General features: G+C 37.8%; 1 protein-coding gene across 3 annotated transcripts in view; it reads right to left on the minus strand.

Moving 5' to 3' along the window:
- Window positions 1–829: 829 nt before the first annotated feature.
- The window catches only part of ANKRD31 (ankyrin repeat domain 31), a 64749-nt gene continuing 40527 nt past the window's right edge, over window positions 830–25051 (minus strand). For 2 of the 3 annotated variants that reach the window (XM_048292119.1, XM_048292120.1), the window contains 4 exons: window positions 20483–21533; window positions 17090–17230; window positions 16413–16509; window positions 830–2406 (listed from right to left, as the gene is read on the minus strand). In XM_048292119.1, coding sequence (XP_048148076.1) covers window positions 2255–2406; window positions 16413–16509; window positions 17090–17230; window positions 20483–21533 — 1441 coding nt within the window. In that variant the 3' untranslated portion in view covers window positions 830–2254. The remainder of the gene's footprint in view (window positions 2407–16412; window positions 16510–17089; window positions 17231–20482; window positions 21534–25051) is intronic. The other variant, XM_048292122.1, reaches the window with a different exon arrangement.

A 25051-nucleotide genomic window follows, 5' to 3' on the forward strand; every position in this document is an offset into this window, starting at 1 on the left:
ATTCTTCCTTACTGGTATTAATCTCCCCGCTTAATTTTTTTTCAATTCCATCTCAGCAATAAATAAATAGATAATTCTGTGGAAATATGAATCTGAATTCGTGGCTTTTGTTCACTGCATCATCTTTTTCTCCTTCTATTTCCCATGTGAATATTGAGAGCAGTCAGAATGCCAGGAGTTTTGTCTTACTATTTGCATTATATCCTTTTTTACTTTAGCCTGTACCACATAAAGTAAGTGCTAACTTACAGCCTAGAAATGGAGAAGAGGTCTACTAAATAAAAGAACTGAATCATGAAAGCAGCAGGAGGGGCTGGGAGAATAAACTGCCACTTGTGAGTCGAAGCTTTTTTACTCTGCTGCAGTTAGCATCACTAACAGCTGCCTATCTTTGACCAGTGACAACCACTTACAGTTTTATGCAAAAATCACTTAAAAAGTATAAATTTAAAACGAGAAAACATGATGGTTTAAGTTTTTTCTAAGTCTTAATAGGTCTTTACACAAAGACCAAAGGATTCCAGCAGGGAGATTAGAGAATATTCACAGTTTTAAGATTTGGGGAGCAGAATCATATATTTGTTAGTCATATTAAGCCATATATTGTCAAGCTAATGCTTTTCTCAAGATGCTTATATACAGTTTAAAAACTGAAAAAAGCCTCACTGGTAGATTACTTTTACATACAGCATCTGTACGAGACAGTGGTTTTCATGTAGCACTTTGCATTTTTACTTCTTTGCTCAGCTTGAATCAATTCAATTTTCTGTCACTGCATCTTAGGATTGCCTTAGGTCATGTAATCACATTAATATAATGGACCAAAATATTACTGTCAAATTCTCTTGTACATTAATTTTATTAGACATCTTGCAACAAAGAAAAAAATGTCAAACAAACAGGTAATTCAGAGGTCATTTTAACAGTCAAATCTCTTTTACTTTTCAGTGAAAGTGCAGTATTTGAATGAGCACTTCCTTTGAAACAATATGCCTTCAGGTTTGTTTTGCTGCTGCAGTTGTGAGACCACTCCATTTTCTTTCTTTGTGAAACTGACTTTACAAAATACCTGTTACTAAGGAGCTTTTACCTTTTTTGACTTCCAGGCCATTTGCATTTCTTTAATATTACAGCCCATGAGGCTATGATTGCTCATGCATCCTAGGGCACAGTACTCTAGCTCTCTGCACATCAGACCCCTCTCACTTCTCCAAACAAACTTCTGTTTAAGACACTAATAAAATCTTTGCAGAAGAGCTCTTCACACTCCAAATAGCTTGCTGACGTTATGTATTAACAGGAGATACTTCCCATCCTATTCACTGGAGTTAGGAGCAGCAGATACTATTATTCCATCTCTTCTTATAATCCAAAGAACGAATGAGCAAGAATGCCACTTGAATGCAAATTAACAGTCAAATGTGTTACAAATATGCTGCTAAAGCAGATTCAAACACTGTAAAATTAAAACAAATAGAAATCCTCCAGACATTGGGATGAATATGTAAGATACTGTTAACTGGCGAAATTCGTGTTCAGCAAACAGGCTAATAGCATTTCCTGTCCTATGCCAGCACACTTTCTGCCTATCAGAGAGATTTGGCTGGAACATGAATGGAATTTTCCTGAGCACTTCCAGTAGCTAAGATTCCCCTTTTAACCTCTCTGAGAACCTGCTCCCATTCTCAAATGTTTATATATATATATATATATATATATATATATATATGCCACATAAAACAAAGCTGCTGATGATTTTGAAGGCTGCTTATCTTGATTTTTTGCCTAATCAACAGGTTATGTTTTTACACAAATATGGACTGCCATTTCTGATAGCCCACGCTCAGCCAGAGCAGTTCAAGGTTTCAGTGTAAGAAATGACTGTCAGTGTTGATGCCTGTCTGTTTCTGTGCTGCCCCATCAAGCATGGGCAGTTACTTTATTCTTAAATTAAAACTTAAAAGTTCATACCACGTTATCAACCTGGAGTATAATTCACAATGAGCATCACTGTGTAAGTCTTATCTACTTCCCCATTTCTTAATCTTGCAGCACAAAATTAAATATTGACAGTTATCCTTACTTGCTACTCAGTACTTCCCTGTTCCTCACGTACCCAAACAAACTTTCCATCATTCCAAGTGCTGGAAAAATGATTTATCAAAATGACAGTAACAAAGTACTTAGTTCTAAAAGCTCAATTGTTTACTTTTAAGTGATGGCAAAGAAAAAAGTTTCAGCACTCAAGAAGTCTTCAGAATCCAAAATTTTTGCATTCTTTGTAGAAACTCCAGTACTTTTCCATTGCAGAGCATGGTAGAAATTCCTCTTTATGTACCAGTACTGTCTCATGGAATTGAAGATAATGTGTCAGGCTTTCCACTGAGTTGAACTGGACAGAAGAGCCTGTTGAAAAGGAATGCAAATGATTACAGAGTGTAAATTACAATAATGGAAAGCAATCACTGGCACTATTACCTAGAAAGGTGTTTGCAGTTTGTTAGAACCTTGTAAGCACTAGTGATCCCTAAGAATCTGTAATGTCCTCTAGGAATCTTGTGGGGTAAGGCTTGCGACATCTTACCACTACACCTCACTCAGACTCAGCCTTCAATGAGACAAGGGTCATACTACACTTCCTGGTGCTCAGCCTGAGAAGCCATTCCAGACATTTCCAATTATATAATAGGAAAATGCAGTTGTTCTTTGATACTGCTTGAATTTCACGTATTATGTCCACAAAGAGACACGTTTAAAGTACTTTCCCAAAATAAGGAATCTCTCCCATAGAGAATGACCATCCTAAAACGACTTTATAAAAAGGAAAGTGTACACCTGTACAGAAGAAACTGCAGGACTGAACAATAAGTATTTGCAATATTCAAGTATTTGCTGGACTGAATTAACTATTGCAATGCATAAGTTCAGGGCACTTGTGTCAGTACAGGAGAAGTGGAACTTTTTTCACTGTTAAAAATCAGTAACAAAGTAACTTTGTAAAGATCCACCAGTAAGAAATATTAGAAGACATTGCTCCATAACAGCACAGACTCCAAAAGGCACTTGGAACTGTGGATTTCAGAGTTACTTTAATACATCTTTCATCCCCACTTTCTCCCTTCAGTATCCTTGCACAAAGTAACAGAGCTGCTGAGCTGCCACAACCAGCCCAACACAGAAAACTGCCAGTGAGGGCAGAACTGTCACACATAGCAGATGGTGTCAAGAGAGAGAACTCTCATGGAAGTGGAGATGGTTTCTGTTTAAAAAAACAACAAAACCAAAACAACAAACCACAACAAAATACTGCGTCTAAACAACATTCAAGTGTCTCAAGAAGCAAAACAGGATACGTATTTCAGGATTATTAGATCAGTCAAGATAAATCCTTGTCAAAATGCAGAGAAAACATGTTTGAAATGACATCAGTTGGCCATTTAGCTTGTACTTATTACTGGGCGCTCATATGCCATCCCAAGAATCTTTCTTTGTTACCACTGTTTTTCATTTGTGTCACTACACTGATTCTAAAAAGCAAAATATATTCACTGAATGGACAACATCATTGGTGCCAGTGATAAAACAAACAGTGCTACTTGGCAGGTGTTAGACCTTTTAATTCCATGTCTTGGTGCAATTTCCCTGCCATTTCCTGAGTTCCAGGAGCACACCCAAAGCCAGCGAAGTAGCAAAGTGCTATTAGAAGGAAAAAGCTGGTGTTCAGGAGTACAAATAGAGTCTGGTGTGTGAGGATGTGTGTTGTTCCAGATCCATGACACTCAGAGCAAAACTTCTGACTCCAATGACGACAGGATTGTATTTGGTATCTTACAAGCTCGGTACATGTTCAGTACACATAACACAGTACATAATGGGACAAAATGTATGATCTGATGTCTGGAATATATTTAAGTATCATTGACTGCAACAAAGATGGTCAGGCTGCACACAAGACCCACGTGAAAAGTTACATCACAACACTCCTCACACTTACAAAGCAGCAGTCAGTCACACCAGAAGAAGCCAACTTATACACTCATTTAGAAGTTATGTTTTAAAGGGCACAAGGAATACTTGGATAAAAAAAATCACATAATAGTTTTAAGGACAAGTTCACCTAAAAATGATCTTAAAGTATGTCTAGGATTCTTTTTAATAAAATAAACTGGCAGAAATTGAGATGAAATGTTTTCATTAATGCTGAGTATATGGTGACATGATAGGCATGACTTCAACCTGCTCTAGTTTGTTGAAAAGAATGGGGGTTTTTGTTCTGAAATGTCCACATTTTGTATGCAAGTAGAGGGAAAATTCTTAGCAAAGCCCAAAGTTAATTTAACATCCTGTATTGATAAGATAATAATTGAAGAAAAGATGTTCTTTTCTGTACTGCAATGATTTAACTTACTGACTAAAAATTCTCAACTCAAATATGAAAGTGTAAGAGAGGTAAGACCAAATAAATCTAATGAAGTAACTTTTTTTAGCAGCAGCTAACAGCTCTCTTTGTTGATTCCTTTGTGTCAAATTTATGTTTTACCTATTACGGATTAACATTTTGTCAAGTAAACATCAGTATTCCACCACAAATACTTCGCCTGAGTGAATAATTAAAATATCTAATCTCTATAATCTCTACTTTTCAGTAATTTTAGATAACAGTCAACATCTAGCAAAACCACAGTAATTTATACATTCTAAAACTGCCTTTCTCAGTTCTGACACCAGTGCTTGATAATGAAGCTTCTATATGCATAGACAGTAATTTTTCCCCAGTAGGTATGAATCAGTGTTTTGGTCCCCATGTTTCTTCCTCTGACACAGATGATTAATGGCCTTTGCATTTTACTTTCTCAAGTCTTTCTCCCCTTTCTCTCTCCTTTTGCTATTATATTTAATCTTCTGATACCCACTTTGATGTTTTCTTCCTGCATTTTGCTGACTGTTAAGTCTTATCCCCTTAGAAAAGACTGGCAGTTTAGAGGCTCTAAGCAGCCAAGAAAGGTTCCTATACTGTTATCCAAAACTCAGTACCTCGGGTACAAAGCAAACTTAGTAAATTTAGACACACAGGCAGGGTCTTTCTCTGCTTTCCTAACCTTGCTGTCCTATTCTGTCAGTTTTCTGTAATCTTCATGAACTGTAAGATAAAGTATCAATATCAGAATGAGCTTTTTTTCCAATAAATATGGGGAAAACACATGTGTCTCTTGGTAGTTTTTCCATCCTACTTATCAACATCTCTTCTGTCTTTGAAGGCATCTATTTTAGTCTTATAGTTTTGAAACCACTCCGAACATTTTCAACTTCTGTTTCCATTTTGTTGCATCTCTACCAGACTTGTCTGCCATGGCTGCTAAGAATCTGAAAATTGTATTTAAGGAGAATTCCCATTAATGGTGCAACTACTGAGTGTCTAAAGGTTGCATAAAGGTTAGTCAGTGAAGATAAGATTGCCACGTCAGAGCAGAGTCACTATTTTCTCATCATTAAAATAGCTCCTGAAAGATCAGGTCTTAAAAATCCCACCAGTATCTACCTTATTTTTCCCAAGCAAGAAAGTACTACGGCTATCCAAAAACACAGTTAAGCATTTTATAACTATTTTACTGGTGCAAATTATCTGTAAAAGAATTTAAATGCTCTTGTAGTTTAGGTAACATGTTTGAGTAAATTTACAGGCATCAGTAAATCCAGTTTAAATACTTCTGTAAAACAGGTAATGATTATTATCAGATCTGATGGAAAGATGAACTGATATGCAATATCTGGCAAAGTCACAGGATATTTCATTCTTCTGACTCAAAAGGATCTGGTTCAGCTCAGCTAGTCTAGACACGGGCTACAGATGCGTAAGCAAAGAGAAGATCTAAGAACAACACACTTGAAGGTGACAGCATTTGATCTAGGGTGCCAGAGAGAGGTATTAATAGAACAAAAATCTGTCTTAAGTGCTTTCAAGTTTCTTGGGCCTTATCCACACTCCCCTCAAGAACTTAGAAAAGACCTGTCACAATCCAGGAGTTCCAATATGCATTGCCAATTCCAGCCAAGAAAGGCCTCAGAAATGACAGCCAGCACTTCACGTAAACAACATTTTTGGGCCATCTGAATCTTAAAAAAAGGCTGCTACTGAATTGAGGCAATAATTCTGCCCACGCTGGTGATAATTTTGAAAATAACTTTTTTTTTAGATTAAGTGTTCCCATTACCTATTACACTGAACCTGGACATTAGGACCCGGATTAACACCTGAAATTTACTAACTAAGGTGAAAAGCTTATCAGAGCAGTTCAACATGGTACTGGTTTATTATATTCTACAATTATTAAGGATGAAGAAGAAATCTCAATTAGAGGAATATGAGCTTTAGGCCGGTTTAGCCTGAAACTAAAGCTTTCCTATGCCTTATTTCCCTTTAACCCAGATATGTAGTGGCCTGGTATATAGCTCTTTTTTTTCCCTAAGATTAGAATATATCAATGGTTCCTGTTACAGACACATCAATAACTTATTTTACTCAATATTTTACTGAGGCTTGAGTGAAATCAAGTAACTGCCTTTTGTGTTCTTCAGGGTTTTTTTTAATTTGTATTCATAACTTATCAAATGGAAAGAAAAGTTGATCGAGACCTGGTATTTTGGAAAGAGATGTGTGTGGACAGATTGCCATTGTAAGACCAGAACTTTCTCTGACAAAATACAATGTTTTCCCAGTAATTTAATAGTTTTTCCCCTTTAAATGCATTCACTTTTCTTCAGGTATCCCCACAGTTCTTGATTCACTTCTCATGATATAGATGTCAATTCTTTTTTTCTCTTGTAAATGCTGGAGTCCAAGGTCTCTGTCCTTACAAACCAATCAGTAAGGAGTCATCTTTTTCTAATGATCAGATTAACCATGTCGGTCAGACACCTAAAGTTACGGTGGTGTCCACCCACTACAGGATATGGGCCAGCAGAGATTTTGGCTAATTGCATTGTGATCCTTTGTGTCCATCTCCATCCCAATGTTAAAAGTACCTTTTCCCCAAGAATTAATCTATCAAGAGACCTAAATTATGCACGCTGCATTTTTTGCATTGGTAATTATGAACCTTTGAAAAAAAAATCAAAGGTTATTTATAGCATCGTTATAATAAATAAATCATTTCAGTTCGGAAGCTCCTTAATGGACTATAATGACCAGATAATTCATAGAACCGCTATAACAGTGCCAGAAGGACATAGAGCATCTCCTGATAGTACCTTAGCCTATGTTTTTTTCCTTTACATACCAGGTATGACTCACCATGGATGATCTATAGGTTCAGTTCATCATCTGCCTATAACGGAAATTTTTATAGCAGTAATGTGGAATTTAATTCATACTTTCACAATTCATCATCCTATTCCACTGCTTCTAGATAAAACACTATATTTGAGAAAGAAACATTTCTTTCTCCACTCAAGGGATAGTATTCCTCAGAAATTCATGTTTTCTTTTTGTCCTCCAGTGAGATTGGCAAAACCAATGTCATAAAGCAGAAAAAAATACTAGGTGTTTAGAATCATTCTTCTTTCAAAGTATTCCGTAACAGTGGCCTTTCTTGTTGCACTGTGTCTGCATGGGAAAAGGACTTGCAGGTATGATTAAAGACCAAGTATTCATGACTTTTATTCTAAAGCATCAGTTTCAAGGTTTACGCTGAAATCTCAAATTACTTTATGTTTTATGTGGTAGAAAGTATGATTCTCACAAAAGCACCCAAAGATGTTATACTTTTTCAAGAGACACAGTTAATAGCTCATCTGTTTCTAAATGACTGAAAAACGTATAACAGAAATATTATTTATAGCTTTCTTTAAAGCATTGTCCAGATAAGTGAAATGAATATATTATTTTCCATTAACTTTCTGCCTATATCATGATCTTATACTATAACTGTTTTTTGTCTTCTCCTACATATCCTGGAGTATATGGCTGTTCCACAGTACCAAATACTTAGTATGTGACACATTCTGAATGATTATTTTTCATGGACCTTGGATTGGTGTATCAAGATATTGTTAGGTTATTCATTTAACAATGGTGGCAAAGTCAAGTCCGCCAAGGTACTGTAGAAATCCAGCAACGTTTCAATAGCTGTCTCAGAGAAACAAAATAACAATTTAAATCTTAGTAGCTCTTCTTTGATATAGATGTAACATGATTTCTTCCCCAGAATGTGAAAAAGGTATAATTGACATACATGCCAATACTGAGAACTGTGTACATCCTCCCATAATATAATCTATATTCAAGACTGAATTTATAAAGAAATAAAATAAAATAAGTACTTCTAAAATGAAACAAAATGGCTGGTCCCATTTTTCTCACAAAAAATATTTTTACACAGCTATCCAGATGACCTTTCAGTTTCTCAGTTAAGTCAATCACCCTATTTAAATATCAAATTACCGAGTTTGAGCTCAACATCAACAAAGGCGTATACTAGTATCCTTTCTTAAAAGGCACAAAGATTGCACGAAAAATAATTGTAGGAGACTATGTTTTAGTATGACTAGAAGGGTGTAGGTTCCCAGCATATGATTCTTTCTTTTTAACTTATTATGTTATTGTTGTAGAGTTGATTATATAATGATTCACTTGTATACTCACTTGAAAAGAAAATGGTTCTCTAAAATTTTTTCTAGTCATTTTAGAAAACCTGAACTTCATGTGCCAAGATAGTACATAAGAACTTCCAGGTCCAAACTTGGGTGATAAAAGCCAGAACACTTTAAAATTCTTGCAGTTTATAGCAGACTGAAATGCAGATTGGAAGAACCAGAAGACAAGTTATAAATCAAGTTTCAGTTCAGGTCAGAACAGCCATTTGAAAAACCAACCTCTCCTGTTTTTCATGCACTGGCAAAATCTACAATGGCTGTGATTCATTTGTTGAGTTTTACGTACAACCTCAGAACAACTTCTAGAGCCTTCTCCTACACTATAATCATGTGCTGTTTGAAACACTGAATTGTTTTGTTTAAAAGCTTTGTCCTAACACTTTGTTAAAAGTGATTCCTGAAAGAAAACAAGATAAAAGTGTGATAAAAATCTGAACACTTCCCAAGGTAAAATCATCAGGTAATCTCCTAAATACTTTCACCTCAGATTACCAATGTGGTGTCAAAATAGTCTGTCTTCTCTGTTTAAAGCAAAGCAGCAGGTGAAGCCAATGCCTCTTGAAGCTTGATGTGTATCACACTGCCTTGCATTTATTGCTTTCCTAAGGAAGACAAGAAAAGATGTGTTCTAGGAAGATTATCTACAACATTTCTGTTTGCCTCAGTCTTTTCGCAGTCTCCATGGGACCACCAAAGCAGATGAAAATGTTATAGTGCACCTGATGAATTAAGAAGATGGGTCAGTTATCAAAGGATTTTTTTACAACTTGTTTCACAATGTTAAACGGCCAGAAAGTCAATGTAAGTTCAGAAAGTTCAAAGCACTCAACTAGCAGTCAGTTTCAGTACTCTTAGCTGGATTTAGGGGAACACAGTTTCTGTATCAAACAAAAAGGAACAATGGTTACAAGTGTTAACAAGCAAGTTTCCAACTAGATATATGGGGGAAAATTCATCAAGAGCATGGTTAAGCATAGGAATACCCATGCCTGAAAATAAGCAGAATTTGACTGGACAAGGCATTGAGAAACCTTATCTAACTTGGAAACTGGTCCTACTTTGAACAGAAGGCTGGACTAAAGACCTCCAAAGGTCCCACTGAACCTATGTTAGCCCATGATTCTGCGCAATCACATTATCATCTGGTTTCTTCTGAAGTGATTTTCCAGTTTCAGAAGAACCTGGTTTACAGGTAAGAAATACAGACATTAAATACTTAGAATTGGCTTCCATGATATGCAGTCCCTAATAGTCGTTTCTTCCTCCACCCCCTCCACCTCCCCACAATTTTTGGCCCTCTGAAATGTGATTTTTGTTTGACTCTTGCTGGCCACATACCTCAAGTCTGAATCAGTCATGTGACATTCTACCTTCTACCCTGCTAATAGTCAAATAACAGCAGGTAGAGGATTTTGGAAAGCAAGAGGAAGGAAGCCTATACCTCAGCCATGGTATGCAGTTACTGGAAAATACAGCTTTGTAAATTCTGCAGACAGAACTGTGTACTTTGCAAAGTATGTCAGTACATAAAGCAAATGCCTGGAACTTTACAGTATTGGAAAGTACTTTCAAGTATTTTGTCTGTAAGCCATAAAGAAGAGAAAACATTTTAATAGTTGCATCTTGAAATACCCCAGAGACTGAAAAATATTACAGATAGACATTTTTGTCTACAGTCTCACTTTTCTTCCCAAGTACACAATACAAAGAATATATACTTCATCTCCTTGTCTTTCAGAGTCACATAAATGGGGACATAGTGTAGTTGGTGAATATTCTACTACAGGTAAGGAGGAGAAAATATATATTAGATGTCAGGGTTTTATTTTTGTTTGTATGTGGTTTGTCCACTGGGGGTTTTTAAATATTTCAAGTACTTCTCTTTCACATTACTGTCGCCATTATTGATGGTATGATAAGATACTACTTCAATAATACCCAGTCCAAAAAATTCACATATACAGAGTCAAGCTCCTTAAACCATGCCATTTTCCCTAGAAATAATAAACTTGAGGTTCTCAGTTTACATCTTGACTTTTCAACCACTAATGTTATTCATCATTTTTTCCAGCTTTCCTCCAAAAACATGAAGATGAGAATAGTAAAGTTTTCTAGTGAACATAGTTTCTGACATAGTTGTCTAAGCCTAACCAGAACTCGGGGTTCTGATGTGGAGTACACTACAGCACAAAATATATCCTTGTACAATGGGCTAGATTTGTCGTTTGGACTATGTTACAAAGTATCTTTGATGGTTCAAATATGCATATGAGATCCCTGTCCTGAAAAGTTTACAATTTAAAGTATAATGGAAGACTGTTGCAAATATGCACCTGTAGTTTTTTCTAGTAGCTTAATTTTACGCTTGTCTAGGATGGTACTGACATACGTAACAGCTAAGTTTCATTTTACTGGAATGATTCACATGGATTTAAATATTCTCCTGTTAAGTCAGCCATTTCAACATCACAACTTGTACTGGTGCACAGTACAGGTAGACTGACTAGCAAAAACCCTGAAATTAATTACTTTTCTATCATTTTCCAGGACTAGTAAACCACACAAAGTAAACTAGTTTAAAGCCAATTTACACAGTTGAGCTTTACATTCAGATTTTATTTAGCACAAAGTAAAACAGCAATGGCATTGTTTATGTGTCCAATTCTCTGGAAACAGAACTAGAGGGCAAACCAATGCAGCAAATCCATCAATGGGTTATGGGCCTTCTCATAGCACTTGCAAAATTTCATTTAAGAAACTTAATGAAACACTAACCCTGAGACATTTGCTTGCAAAGGAATTTCCTTCTGAAATAGGAGTTTGCTTTTTACAGTTTATTTTTAAAAATTTGGTCAGACTGTGAAACTTGAGGCGCTTCTCCTCAGACCTGTATGCCAAAGATTTGAGATCCACAAGGCAGAGATGTCAAAACTGAGATGGTGATTAAGTTTTTTATGTATTATACTGCGTGTTCAGCAGCTTTTTTTCTTCAATTGACAGAGTAATTATAGTAGGTATGAACAAAAACTTATGTATGGAACAACATTCCTGTAAATTTCCAATTTATTAATTTTTATTATAATATATATCTTTAATTTTGCATTATCTCCACTGTCTGTTAATAGTTAGTTTTGCTGCAATATTTCTCTACACTCTTGCTGTAATTTTTCCATTTAGGACTGAGCACGCAGATGGTAGGATGGCAAAGACCATACATGCTACAAAACCATTATTTTGTGGCCATATTTTCTGAAATACGGCTACTAGCCAAACTAGTAGCAATACTGCAGAAAATATCAATGTGGCTGTTCATTTGTTCAGCAGAGAAACATAACTCCTATAAGCATAACCTTTGTTACTGTTCAATTCATATCAAAGAGCAGTTCAACCTGGGTTTTTTGATATAAGTAAATGTGAAAGCAATCTACTACATAATCTATTTTTTGTAACTTCAAAGACCACCTTCGTCCAAATATTCTGCCCTGTCATTAAAGATACTAAGCCTGTTTGCTTCTATTGAAGAAAAAAAAAAAAAAAAAAAAAAAGTGGGACAACAAAGCATTTTCTGCAGAGGTTTCTCAGCTTAATTCTTTGCAAAGTAGTTGTTCGGCCAGTGTACAGAAGCATTAAGAATTACTTAAAAGTGTGGATGCACTTTCAGTTTACGATGACCGACAAAGATTAGATTCACTTCTGTCTTACTGCCTCCCACAGCAGACCTGGTTTGGCACTGATACCCATGCCAGTGCAGTGTTATCTGGCACTGGGGTTTGAGCTGGTCACTCTGACTTTGCACTGTGGTCAGTCAAGGTTGTCCCTTTGTAGTGTAATCACAGGTGGTAGAAGCAAAAATACCAAATCAAGTGCAATAGACACTATTCAAATCATATAAATATTATAGATAGGGTTGAATGAGCAATCAATGTAAAAATGCAATTCTGGAAACACAAAGTTACAAGCTTGGTCAATTACACAAAGGTCAGAGCATCTTCAGGAGTATTTCCACATCACCCTTTAAATTAGATTACATGAGGTTATTTAGCAATGGTTATGTATCATATTTCTCTATCTAAATTCAGAAGACATTTCTCTATGCTATTATTTTTTTGAGACATTTAACTGAGTACTCAAAATTACATGAAGTTATTTTGTTAACTACATCAAAATAGCAAAATGTTTCTAATTTGGACACAGGAGAGTCGACCATACTGAGCTCTGAAAAACGTTGCTATTGGGTCATTTAGATCAATCCAAACCCTCAGCAGCATCATCATTTTTCCCCAGTACTCTTTCCCTCCCACACACAAATCAATTCCATGCCACCTACTTTCCTTTTTCCTTTCGTATCTGTTTCATAGCCCTTGCATCCACCATTAGGTTTTTTAGACTGCTAAAAAAACACTTACTCATAAATTCCCTGGCAACAGCTGCTTCTCCTGCAGCACACACCTCTCACAACTTGTGTTTGTGGCAAGGATGGAGTGTTTGGCTGCATATTGCTCAGGTCAAAGCTCCTAAGAGGCTGAGCAATGGAGCCACTACCAGGACTCTGATAGTGCTGGGGTCCCTTGTGATAAAATTCTTTCCTGAGAGCATGAAAAGATACTTTTGCTCAAGAACAAAAAGTATCACTGAACACTGAGGATTCAATGCACAGAGAGCTATGCTTTTTATTTTTCTTAATTCGTTTCTCTATATTTTCACTTAGCCTTACACCAGCTAACACTTTTAAGGGCAGACTCGACTTAGCTCCTTTACCAGCCCAGCAGTTGCTGCTGTAAGATGATTGGGGCTTTCTTTTTTTTAAATCTGTATCTTCCTTGGCAAAATTACAATAGACACCACAAAACTCTCAGTTGAAAAGTAGCCTACTAAATGTATGTGTTTCATTGCTTGCCTTATGGAAAACAGAAACATACCATATCACATATTATCACACAACTTTCTTACTTGCTTTCAAGCATTCCTACAGAGTTCAGTTGATCATTTTATACTCCAGACATGAAATAACACTAGCATAAACCTTCCAAAACAGCTTATGGTTCAGCCATTAATAAATTGTTTGGATTCCCTTAAAAACACTCTTCTTCCATACAGCTTTGGGACCTTTCACAAACTAAAGGTGAACACGAGCTGTTTTAATCTTTACAGGTGGCTAATGGTTATTAAAGGCAGTAACGGATTGCATCAGCACAAGAATTGGACTAGTCATGCTGTTTTCCAAAGACTGTCTTTCTGAAATAGCAATCTGCAAAATGAATGTGCATATCACACTTACTGTAACAACTGAATAAGCTTTTCTTTTAAGCCACTTTCCTGGAATTTCAATGTGAAGTATCTAACTCCAACATTTGATCTGCAACTTACATCTGTTCTTCAGCCGACATCTGCTTCTGAATCCTTGTTACTCTTGGTCATTTTTAGAAAACAGTATGTCATCATTACAAGTATCAGAAAGTTCAGAGAAATTCTAAGCCATATAATAACTGTTTCTTCTGTTCTTCTATACACAGATAATCTAAAAATACTGCTTATTTGCTTAATGTTTAGTTTTCACTCAGGCTTAAATACAGTAATTCTTGCTTTCTGCTAGCATGATCCTAGAAGAGACTAAAGACTCAGACTCAAATAAGGGACGTACACTGAAATTTAGTTAGGATTTAGATGACCAATTCCAATATTGCAATCTCTAATGCTTCTATTAAATAACTGCATTGGTCTGGGACTGCTTTACTTCATGGGCTCTTCAAGTTTTTTGTACTAACACCCCTAAGGTAGCTAGAAGTCTGATGCTTTATAAATCTTATTAATCTCAACCAAGCTGAAAAACTGGATAATTTCTTATGTTGGCCTCCACAGAACAGTAACTCTTCTCATCTTGACATGTGGCCTTGATTTGTAGAGGTTCCTGGGACATGCTTCCTAAACTGGGCTGTACAAAAAGTTCATTGGTAGCTGCTTCTTTCTATTACAAGATGGCTAGACGCAGCCACTACATATATAATTTTCTTCCCACTTCTCTATGCTCTTCATACAGCAGCTCAATGAACACTGGACCAAGGTATGGGAAGCTACAAGGAGAGTGAGGGAGGAGTATTTAAAGTAATAGCATTCTCCTCCAAAATTGCTCAAGGCCCCAGTCTTCTTTTTTAACAATGCTCTGGGAGGCACAGAAAAAAAATTAATTCCTTAATACAGTAAGAACAAAAGAAGTTTCATTCTCTAAAAAGCAGAAAAAAATTCTACTGTATCATACACACAGATTCTAAGCATATTAGGAAGATAAAAGAGTGCCTGGGAATATCTCCAGGCAAGCAGTACAGAATAGTTCATATCCATACCAGCAAACTTTTGTCTGCTTTTGAACAGGCTGGCTGCAGGCAAAGTACCTGTTGGAAAGAGTACTTGGAACAAGGTAACTCAGGAACAGAGTGCTTAGAAACTATTTGAGGGTTGCCCAATGACCAGCCAGAACTGTACTCACAAAACAACAGGTTAATCCTCTTCTAAAGCAATTTAAGGTACTGTTTAATGTCCTACATATCCATGTAGTATCAGAAACGGAACTGAAACTGGGAACACTTTGACTTTCCCTCTCTCAACTTCTCATCTAAGACTAATGGCTAGGCAGTGGTTATTGTCATCTTAAATTACACGTTGCAAAAAATCCTCCTTAAATACTCTTTTCCACATGACCCTGGACTACTTGGGAAAAACACTTACTGATCTTCAGGCTGATTTTTGTTTGTCAGGAGTAGGTTTTGAATAAATTGATTTCTCTGTTCTAGAAGTTACAATGGTTATCATACATTTTTCAGAATACAAATAATTCAGAAGAACTAGTGAAATTTTTAAAGGCCTATTAAAAAGTTAGGGAACTAAATCCCGTCTTAAGTCACTTACACCTGGTACAAACTGAAGTTACTGAGGCAAGGCAAAATAAACTCATCATCTGGATGCTCTTAGCCAGAAGCAAATACCAGTAGAACATGGTAGTTTGACTATCAAGTTAGTTCTTTTGAACTATTATCTTTTAATTTACTTTCAGTATGTTAACAACAGACCGACCCTGGTATCTCAGTTCACATGAATTGCAGCGTCTCTCCAAATCAACAGAACCAATCCCAAAAGCCCTAAAAGCTTTATGGACTCCAAGTACAACTGGCTGTCAAGGGGACTTGTGTTTCCCTGAGAACACACTGCTTATCAAAATTGGACTGAAGTTCTAAAGTCTGAACAAATTGTTCAGTGTCATTTTGTCATATCAATGCACTTTGTTTCTTTTCACTATTTATTTTTAGAGAATAAAATATCCTCCTAATTATTAGCGTTGCGTGGGCATACTGGGATTTTCCACCACACAGGTAATTCAGTATGATTTGAAGATGTGTATGAGATTAAAGTTTATGCTAGTGTATCTGAGATTGCAATAGAATAAAAAATATTAAAATAGCTTACTAGAAACTTCACTTTATAGTAAATATTTTAATATAAAGCATTACATAAAAATTTTTTACATAGCAACCAACTAATCAGTAACTATTCTCTTCACACAACAAATTTATGGAAGAAGTGTACATTTTTAGATTTCATGTACAAGTTCTGGCACTATTTACATTTCAAGATCAAGATCTGTGATAACCATATACTGCAGAAAAAAAATCAGAAAGCAATACAGGAATTTGGGGCTTTAAGTTCTTTAGAAATCACTTTCTGCTGCTTTTGGTCATGGAGAATATTAGATTTTAAGTGGTACATACCCACAGGCTTTCCTTCCTGCGTTGGTAACTCCAGGTCACTGGAATCTGATACTTCATCAACACTAAATTTTGACAATTCTGTCCCAAGATACGTAACCTGTACAAAGAAATCTAGATGGATAACTGATTGTTTTAACTAGTATTTTTGGAGGGGTTTTTTTGCTAGTCGTAAAAACTTTTCTTATAAAACTGAGTTTATGCACTTATAAGTCTAATTTGCATCTGTCAAGATCAAGGAGAAAATATGCTAATTTGAATTCTAAATGAAAAAAAACACAAGCACAATACAGCCCATCTGCAAAGCCCTTTAAACTCTGCCAGTGTTTTTGCAACAGTCGTGCATGACACCCTGGTATTTCAATAAGTTTGCTCCTTTTTATTCCAACTATCTTTCAGCTTTTTCTATCAATCCTTATCATCTTTAAAGCTACTCTTTCAAGTCCCTGCTAGTTTACAGTGTGAGCATTCCACATCCTTTCAACACTCATGACTAGTTCATCACTGTACAGCTACAGCTATGTAGCTCTTTCTTTGCTGTTCATTCATTACGAGTTAGAAGACATTTAAAATTTAGGCTTGCACCCTCTTCTGCTTTAAGAACAGTAAGGAGATCTAGACTAGTGAATCTTGTTATAGCCATTCATTATTGTGAACTTTGGGAATCAAATCAGGCATACCTTATTCCACACATACTTCCACGTCACAGAAATATCACTTCCTAGTATATCTTTAATCCACTGAACTGGATTCTGCAGTATTTGTCCCTTACTGGTTCTGATCTTGCCATTCTTTAAGAGTGTAGCTTTATAACTAAATTCCTAAAAAATGAGTAAGAAATAATTTCAATTCATAAATTAATAAATATGGAATAAAATCCTTGAAACATGAAAAATTACGAAGAACAATATAGCTGAAAATTGCAGCTAATTCTGTTTTTCTCTGAAAAAAGGTTAAGTAATCTAATGCCACCATCAAAAACTGTGTAAAATAAGATGATTTATTCCACCGTAACAAGATGCTTTAGCCAATCAGAGGACAAATCTCCCTGTGCATGCTTGTCAGAACTGTATTTGTATCTTAGTTCCTCTTATACATAAGGCTTTGAATTCATTTGCAATAGTGAACTCAGGCACTTACACAAGGCAAGTCTGTGCAACAAGAAACTGCAACAGGAGGTACATGTATGTCAGAGTGAAGTTTCAGCAACCATTCAAACATGAAACATTTGCACAAAAATTTCACTTATATCAGGGGATATCACTTACATGTTTTAGGAGGAACCTGACAGCCCAACCTTATGCAAAATTAAGTACAAAAGAACTTACTGTTAATGCCTCTTTCATAATGTTAATACAGCCCAGTTCTGCAAACATTTACACCTCTCCAGAAGCACAAGTTATAGTCATTTATAGTTGAGTAAGTCGTGATTTTGTCATATTGGCCTCAGTTGGACAAACACAGTTAAATAATGCAACCATTTGCTGTTGATGAACTCTGTTAGAACTTAGTAAGGTCACTTACCATTCATAAGGTTAAACAATCCAAAGAGAATGATACACTAGCAAATATTGAACCATCTCCTACCATACCCACTGGATTGAGGTGGCTTTAAGAATTTAAATTAAAACTATTAACTCAAATATTTCAATGAGCACTCAGCTGAGTTCACAGTTTCACAACCTAGGTCTACAGCATTCAACAATTGCATTTTGCCTGCAGAAAGCTAACCTTAAGTAAGGACTATGTACCAGCTGTATGTTGTTACCAAGTACATCTCTATAATGATAAAGAAAGGAAATTTACTGATCATCTCCTCTTTGCAATGCAACAGACACTGGCTTCTAAATTTTGATTTCTATAGCACTGTCTTACAAGACATAAATGAGTGTCATTTTCATCCTAGTAAAGATCACTGACTTCTCTACATGCCAAACACCAGTATTTACAGCACAGGGTTATAATTCCTTAGGATCCCCATGCATCAAGCTGGTGTCACAGACAACTGTCTTGAAAAATTACAGTACACATACTGAACTCTTCATCCTTCCACTTAATCATCTTGCAGTTCAAAGGAATATTACATGTTCTTTAAAAAAAAGAAGCATGTCTCCATACCTATCATATGGCCTAATGTACAGCCTTCTGACCTACACTATTCTATGTTCCAGAACACAAGACCACATGAAATGGCAGCTCTCAGCAGAAAAGCATTCCTGAGCAGATTATAGGTATAGGAAAAGGAGCTCTTGCTACATTAACTAAACTGGTGAGTTGGTTGAAAAGAACTTTTCATGTTTTTATCAATATGCTGCCCTGGAAATTACCTAGCTGTGTTGGTTTTGTACGGCCTGGTTTTTGGTAGCAGGGGGGCTACCGAGGTGGCTTCTGTGAGAAGCTGCTGAAGTTGCCACCGTGTCCAGCAGAGGCAATCCCTGATGGCTCTGAAGATGGACATGCTGCTGGCCAAGGCTGGGCCAATTAGAGATATTGGTAACTCCTCTGTGATAACATATTTAAGAAGAAATAAAAACCAAAGTGGGACACAGTTTTTTCCTAGCCAGAGAAGAGGAGGAGTTGAGAACATGTGAGGGAAACAACATGGTGACACCAAGGTCAGTGCAGAAGGAGGGGGGGTAGGTGCTCCAGGTGGCAGAGCCGAGGTGCCTCTGCAGGCCATGGTGCAGACCATGGTGCAGCAGCTGTGCCCCTGCAGCCCATGGGGATCCACAGGGGATGCAGAGATCCACCTGCAGCCCATGGGTGAGGTGCCCCTGCCAGAGTGGGTGGATGTCTGGAGGAGGCTGTGATCCAGTGGGAGACCCAGTGGAGAGAGGGGGCCCTTGCTTCCAGGCCAGAGCAGCCTGTACTTGGAGAACTGCACCCCGTGGAAGAGTGACCCATGCCACAGCAGTTTTGGGAGGACTGTTTGCCCATGGGAGGAATTCCCATTGCAGTAGTTTTGACAGGACTGCTGCTTGTGAGATTGGAACCACATGGAGAGGTTCACAGAGAACTGTCTCCTGTGGGAGGGACCCCATGGGGTAGCAGGGGAAGGACTCCTCTCCCTGAGCAGTGGAAGAAGATCCTGGGTGATGAACTGACCAAAACCCTCACGCCCTGTCTCCCTTGGCTGCCAGTGGGAAGGAGGGAGGGGACTGGGGAAAGAAAAGGTGTTTTAAGGGCTTGTTTTTACTTCTCATTATCCTCCTCTGATTTTTTTAGTAATAAAATTCATTTTGTACTTCTAAGTTGAGCCTGTTTTGCCATTGGAGTGTTTTCTCCTGGTCCTTCTCTCAACTCATGAAGCCTTCATTAAATTTTTATCTTCTCTGTCCAAGCTGTGGCAGAGGAGGGCAAGTGAACGACTTTCATGGGTGCCTGGCATTTGGCCAGTGTCAAACCACAGCCCTAGCTCATATCTGGGAATTCAGTCAATGATTCCCTCATATGCTCACTACTAAGCCAGGACCTTGGCAGTTGCTGTGCAAATCTACTCTGCATTTGGAGGGACAGGGACGTGCTTTTGTATTAATAAAAAAGGCTTTTCTTTTTTTTCAAATATGGTTCATACCATACCGCAAGCTCACGGAACCAGCAAGCATGTAAGCAAGTATTTTTGCATGTATTTGTGCCTATTACAGCACTATGAAATCTTTGATGTCACATTTTTTATTTGAAGGATTTGACAGTTGTTTCCAAGAATGACATTAAGTCATAACAACAATTACATTCCTGCTCCTTCCAGTATGAAAATCAGGTGTTACACAATGTAAATCAGCGAAAGATTCCACTCAGGTTCTATCAATAAGAAATATTAGCAAACCGGTCAACCAAAGTTAAACACAAATTTTACTTATGCAGTATTTTGGGTCTTAAAATTATGGACTGACAGAAGACTTCATCCCTAGCATTTTCCTTTTAAACTTACGAACAGTTATCTATAACCAATGAATAAAAATATTCACTAGTTAAGTGCTGAAGATGCAGACTAAACCATTAGAACTGCTGTTTCCCCATTTTAGTGTGTGGGGTATTTTCATTATCCACTAATATTATTTCTCAAAAATTACCTGCAGTTTGAATTCTAAAACATTTTCTCCTGGCTTTATCCTTCCCAATTCAAGCAGATCTATCAATTGATGCTTTTTCCTAGTCCTCTGTCCATACCTCACTTGGCTTTGTTCCCATTCCTGATTGCTATAGCTCTGTGAAGACTTCTCACTGACATTTACTGGAGAATCTGTATTTGAGGTAAGATTAGTAAGAACCAGGTTGGCATTAAATGAATTCTCATTACTCTGAAAGGCCATTTGCTGCAAAGTATTAGAGAAGTTCTTTGTAGATGCTAACAAAATTACTTGCTGTGTCTGCTTCTGCTGGAAAGCTTCTTTCTTATTCATGTATCTGTGTAGATCCTCATGTGAAGGAACCTGCTTGCAGTCACTGGTTGTCTGACAGACATTGACAACAGTGCTTCGGGGTTCTACAGTATTTAATGTGTGGGTCATTGAAGTGAGATTTAAATACTTGTTTCCTTGTTCTACAGTTGCTACACAATCAATGTCTTTTTGCTCTGAGCACTTTGTTTTAATAGTGGAAATAGCAGGTTCTGAAGGCAATGTCATCACTTCCGCAGCATTTGTCAGCTTTGACATGTTGTCAAAGGGATATTCTCTTAACCTGTTTTCAGATGCCAAAGCATGATCAGAAGCCCCTTTGCTTGTAAGTGCTTCTTCATCTGCTCCTGTCTTATTCAAATAGATGTGTGGCTGCTGGATGCATTCCTGAGCTGAAAATCTTTTTTCTGGAGAGACATGTGCTTCTACTCTCTTTCCATTAGGTGTGTTGGCACCAAGCCCCATACTAAATGTTACTGCATTAGGACACATGATTTCATCAGCAGTTAAACTTTGTCTTGTATCACTTCCATGAAAAATAACTAAGTTTGAGATTTGCTTCTCTGATGATGAACTGAACATTTGCTTTGTTTTTCTGTAATTTTGTATTTTCTGCACTAATTTTTCCTGGTTTTGGGCAACAGTCAACAGGCTCTTTTGCCTAAAAGCAAGGTTAACTAATTGTTTTCTCAGTGCACCTTTTTTAAATGATTCCACTGAAGCCCTATGGAAAATAAAAAATAAGGACATTTGAGTTACTGTAAATACAAAATTAAAACATTTTAATAGATGTAACCCACAAAGAACAAGAATATTTTTCAAAGGACTCTGCCAACATTTAAAATCTGAACAATATTTTAATCATGTATGAAGTTTAATGTTCAAACCCCAGGTTTATGGACAACAAATTGCAGAATCTCACAATAGGATGCAGAATTAAGATGCAAGGGGGAATCCCATGGAACTGGGATGTTCATCATCAAAACTTCAGAAACAGCCTTGCTTATACCAGTCCTTAATTCAAAGGATATATACTCCTATACCACCCTCAGTTCAAAGAATCAAAACTGTGCCTGTATTATCGCCAACTGCTCTTTTATCACCACAAATCATAGTAGTGCATTGAATTCAATGTCTTCAAAGGTCTACCTTGGAGCCTTTTAAAATGAACTCAGGATAAGCTACTGAAGGATGATACTATAAGGATTTTTTTGTGGTGTACACAAAAGATTTCAAAAAGTTTTCAAAACAAAAGATTTCATAAAGCTACAATTGTAATAATGCCACATGACCTTTAAGTAAACAGGCCAGAACAGTTTAGGATGGTGCCTGTGTAATCTGGGAATGCCGCATCCCTTCATCAGACCCTGCTCCCAGACTGAGCCTCCTTCCTGTGAGACTCATTCCCTGGGGGACTTTACCTCCTTTCTGCTGGAAGGGAATTCTTTATTTACCCCACGTTCTTTAGCACAAGAGCCATCACCTCAGCATAATACTCTTTTCTCCTAATTCCCCCTCATGGGATAAGTCGTATCACTACTGCTCTGGCACCATTTTGGGAAGACAGAGAAGTAACATAAGCTGTGGGAAAAGGAATTGCAGTATGGTTTGCTTTTCAGCCCACCCACTGCAGAAGTGCCACACAGGTAACACCATCCCAGTCTCAAAAGAGATGGTTGAGGGGATCAGGACAAAGGTACACTAAGACAAGATGGTTCAGAACAAGGACAGGAAAAACACAGCTTGACAGTGTTGCTGTCTGCACTGTGATACTGCTTGGTATCACATGTGCTTAGAATACATGATACTATCAATATATCAGCATACAGTCAATCACTGAGTAGTCCATGACAACTATGGACTTCAACACAGACCAGTGAGGCTTCACACACTTTTCTAGAAGTTTTTCCTCTGGGAACTTTCATTGCTTTATTGCTATACAGGTACAGAAGACACGGCAGTGTGACTAAAATTACAAAGTAGCTAACAAATATGATAGTTATTTTTTTGCTAATTTTTCTCAGGTAGGAGATATATCTTAGTACCTTAGTACAGAAGATGCTAGTACCTACATCTTAGTACGGTAAAAGGAACAATGTTAGTAGTACTTCTCCCTGAGCCAGCTGATTGAACAACTGGAAGACGGAAAATGTGATGATGCCTCCTGATCTTCTATAGCTTGTGTGACAAAAGTTATGAGCCAATAATTAAAAATAAGATGTTCCCCATGTAAGTAATAAAAACGAAATATAATGTGATTTGTAATATAGCTCATTACTATTGATGGATGGCTGTTGCATTAGCTGCAGGGTATCTGCAATACCCAGAAATATTTATCACTTCACTCTGGAACACAATCTCACTCTCAATATTAGAAAACAGGTACGTTTGTGTAGCTATTAATTTTACTGTCCTTGTTTCTTAATTCAGTCACTGTTTTGCTCACAAGGATGATTTGGAACCCTAACTCCTCTTCTCATAAAATCCGTTTTTTTGTTTTGTTTTTTTAAATTATCTATGTAAACTGTGTATCTTACATTTTATAACTGGCCAAATGGCTTGTGACAGAAATATTTCAGTCTCTTTGCTCAACCAGACTCTATATTTTGCCATGGGACTACCTGAAAGCTGTACATTGGTTTTTCATGACCAACCAAATCCTGCCCACACAAACAGAATGGAAACATCCTCATCAGCTGGCCTAGAAAGAAGCACCTGTTGAATAGGATACTACATTGTTAGGTGAGCACTTGCCACATGACCAGCCTTGAGGTAGTCCTTCTCAGAAGGAAGTAAATGAGGCCTTGTGAGACCCAGCATCATAAAGCTGATAATTCACACAGTCCACGCTCACACTAAGATAAGCAATCCTAGCTCATGTTTTAGTTGTTCTCACAAAAAAATGAATGTCTGAAAGAGCACTTCAAACCATTTCTCTAAATTGCTCTTGTGGCTGTTGGCTGAACACTCCAAATCTAGGAGTGCTAAAGAAACAAACCAGTGGTAGGGACACTCCAAGTAGTGTCTTGAGTTGCTACTACTCTCCTCCATGATGCTGCAAAATGAATGTAATTGCTCAATACCTCCATTTCCTAATTTCTGCTTAGGTATCATGGCTCCATGGGGGGAAAGTCCTGCTTATCAAACCTGATCTATTTTTACAACAAGAAAACCCACCCAGTTATCAAGCAAAGCCAGGTGATGTAATCTATTTGGATTTCAGTAAAGCTTTTGATACTGTCTCTCACAGGAGCCTTCTGGACAAAACGTCCAGCACACAGCTGGATAAACACATCATGTGATGGGTGAGCAGCTGCCGCACAGGTCAAGCACAAAGGGTTACAGTGAACGGGGTGACATCAGGCTGGTGGCCTGTCACTAGTGGGGTTCCACAGGGCTCCATCTTAGGCTCTGTATTCTTCAACATCTTCATTGATGACTTGGATGGAGGACTGGAAGGGATACTAGGCAAGTTTGCAGACAATAAAAAACAGGGAGGAGCTGTTGACTCCCTTGAGGGCAGGGAGACCCCACAGAGAGACCTCAACAAATCAGGGGACTGGGCAATCACCAGCCGTGTGAAGTTTGATAATGAAAAGTGACGGATTCTGCACTTCAGACACTTCTGCACAGGGGCAACCCTGGATGTATGGACAGACTGGGGAATGAGATGACGGAGAGCAGCACCATGGAAAGGGACCTGGGGGTCTTGGTCCATGGCAAGCTGAATTTGAGTCAGCAGTGCCTGGCAGCCAGGAGGGCCACCTGTGTCCTGGGGGCATCAGGCACAGCATCACCAGCCGGGCAAGGGAGGGGATTGTCCCACTCTGCTCTGCACTGGGGCGGCCTCACCCCCAGTGCTGGGGCAGCTTTGGCTGCCACAGTATAAGAAGGACAGTACTAGAGAGTGTCCAAAGGAGGGCCACACAGATGGTGAAGGGCTTTGAAGAGAAGCCATATGAGGAGCAGCTGAGGTCACTTGCTCTGTTCAGCCTGGAGGACACTGAGGGGAGACCTTACTGCAGTCTTCAACATCCTCATGAAGGGAAGGGGAGGGACAGACTTTGATCTATTCTCTGTGGTGACCACTGACAGGACATGAGGGAAAGGCCTGAAGTTGTGTCAAGGGAGGTTTAGGTTGGATATAAGGAAAAGGTTCTTCACATAGGGAGTGGCTGGGCACTGGAACAGGCTCTCTAGGGAAGTGTCACCAGTAACAGCCTGACAGAGTTCAAGAAGTGT

This window comes from Corvus hawaiiensis, chromosome Z (genome assembly GCF_020740725.1).
Source record: "Corvus hawaiiensis isolate bCorHaw1 chromosome Z, bCorHaw1.pri.cur, whole genome shotgun sequence".
Lineage (NCBI taxonomy): Eukaryota > Metazoa > Chordata > Aves > Passeriformes > Corvidae > Corvus > Corvus hawaiiensis.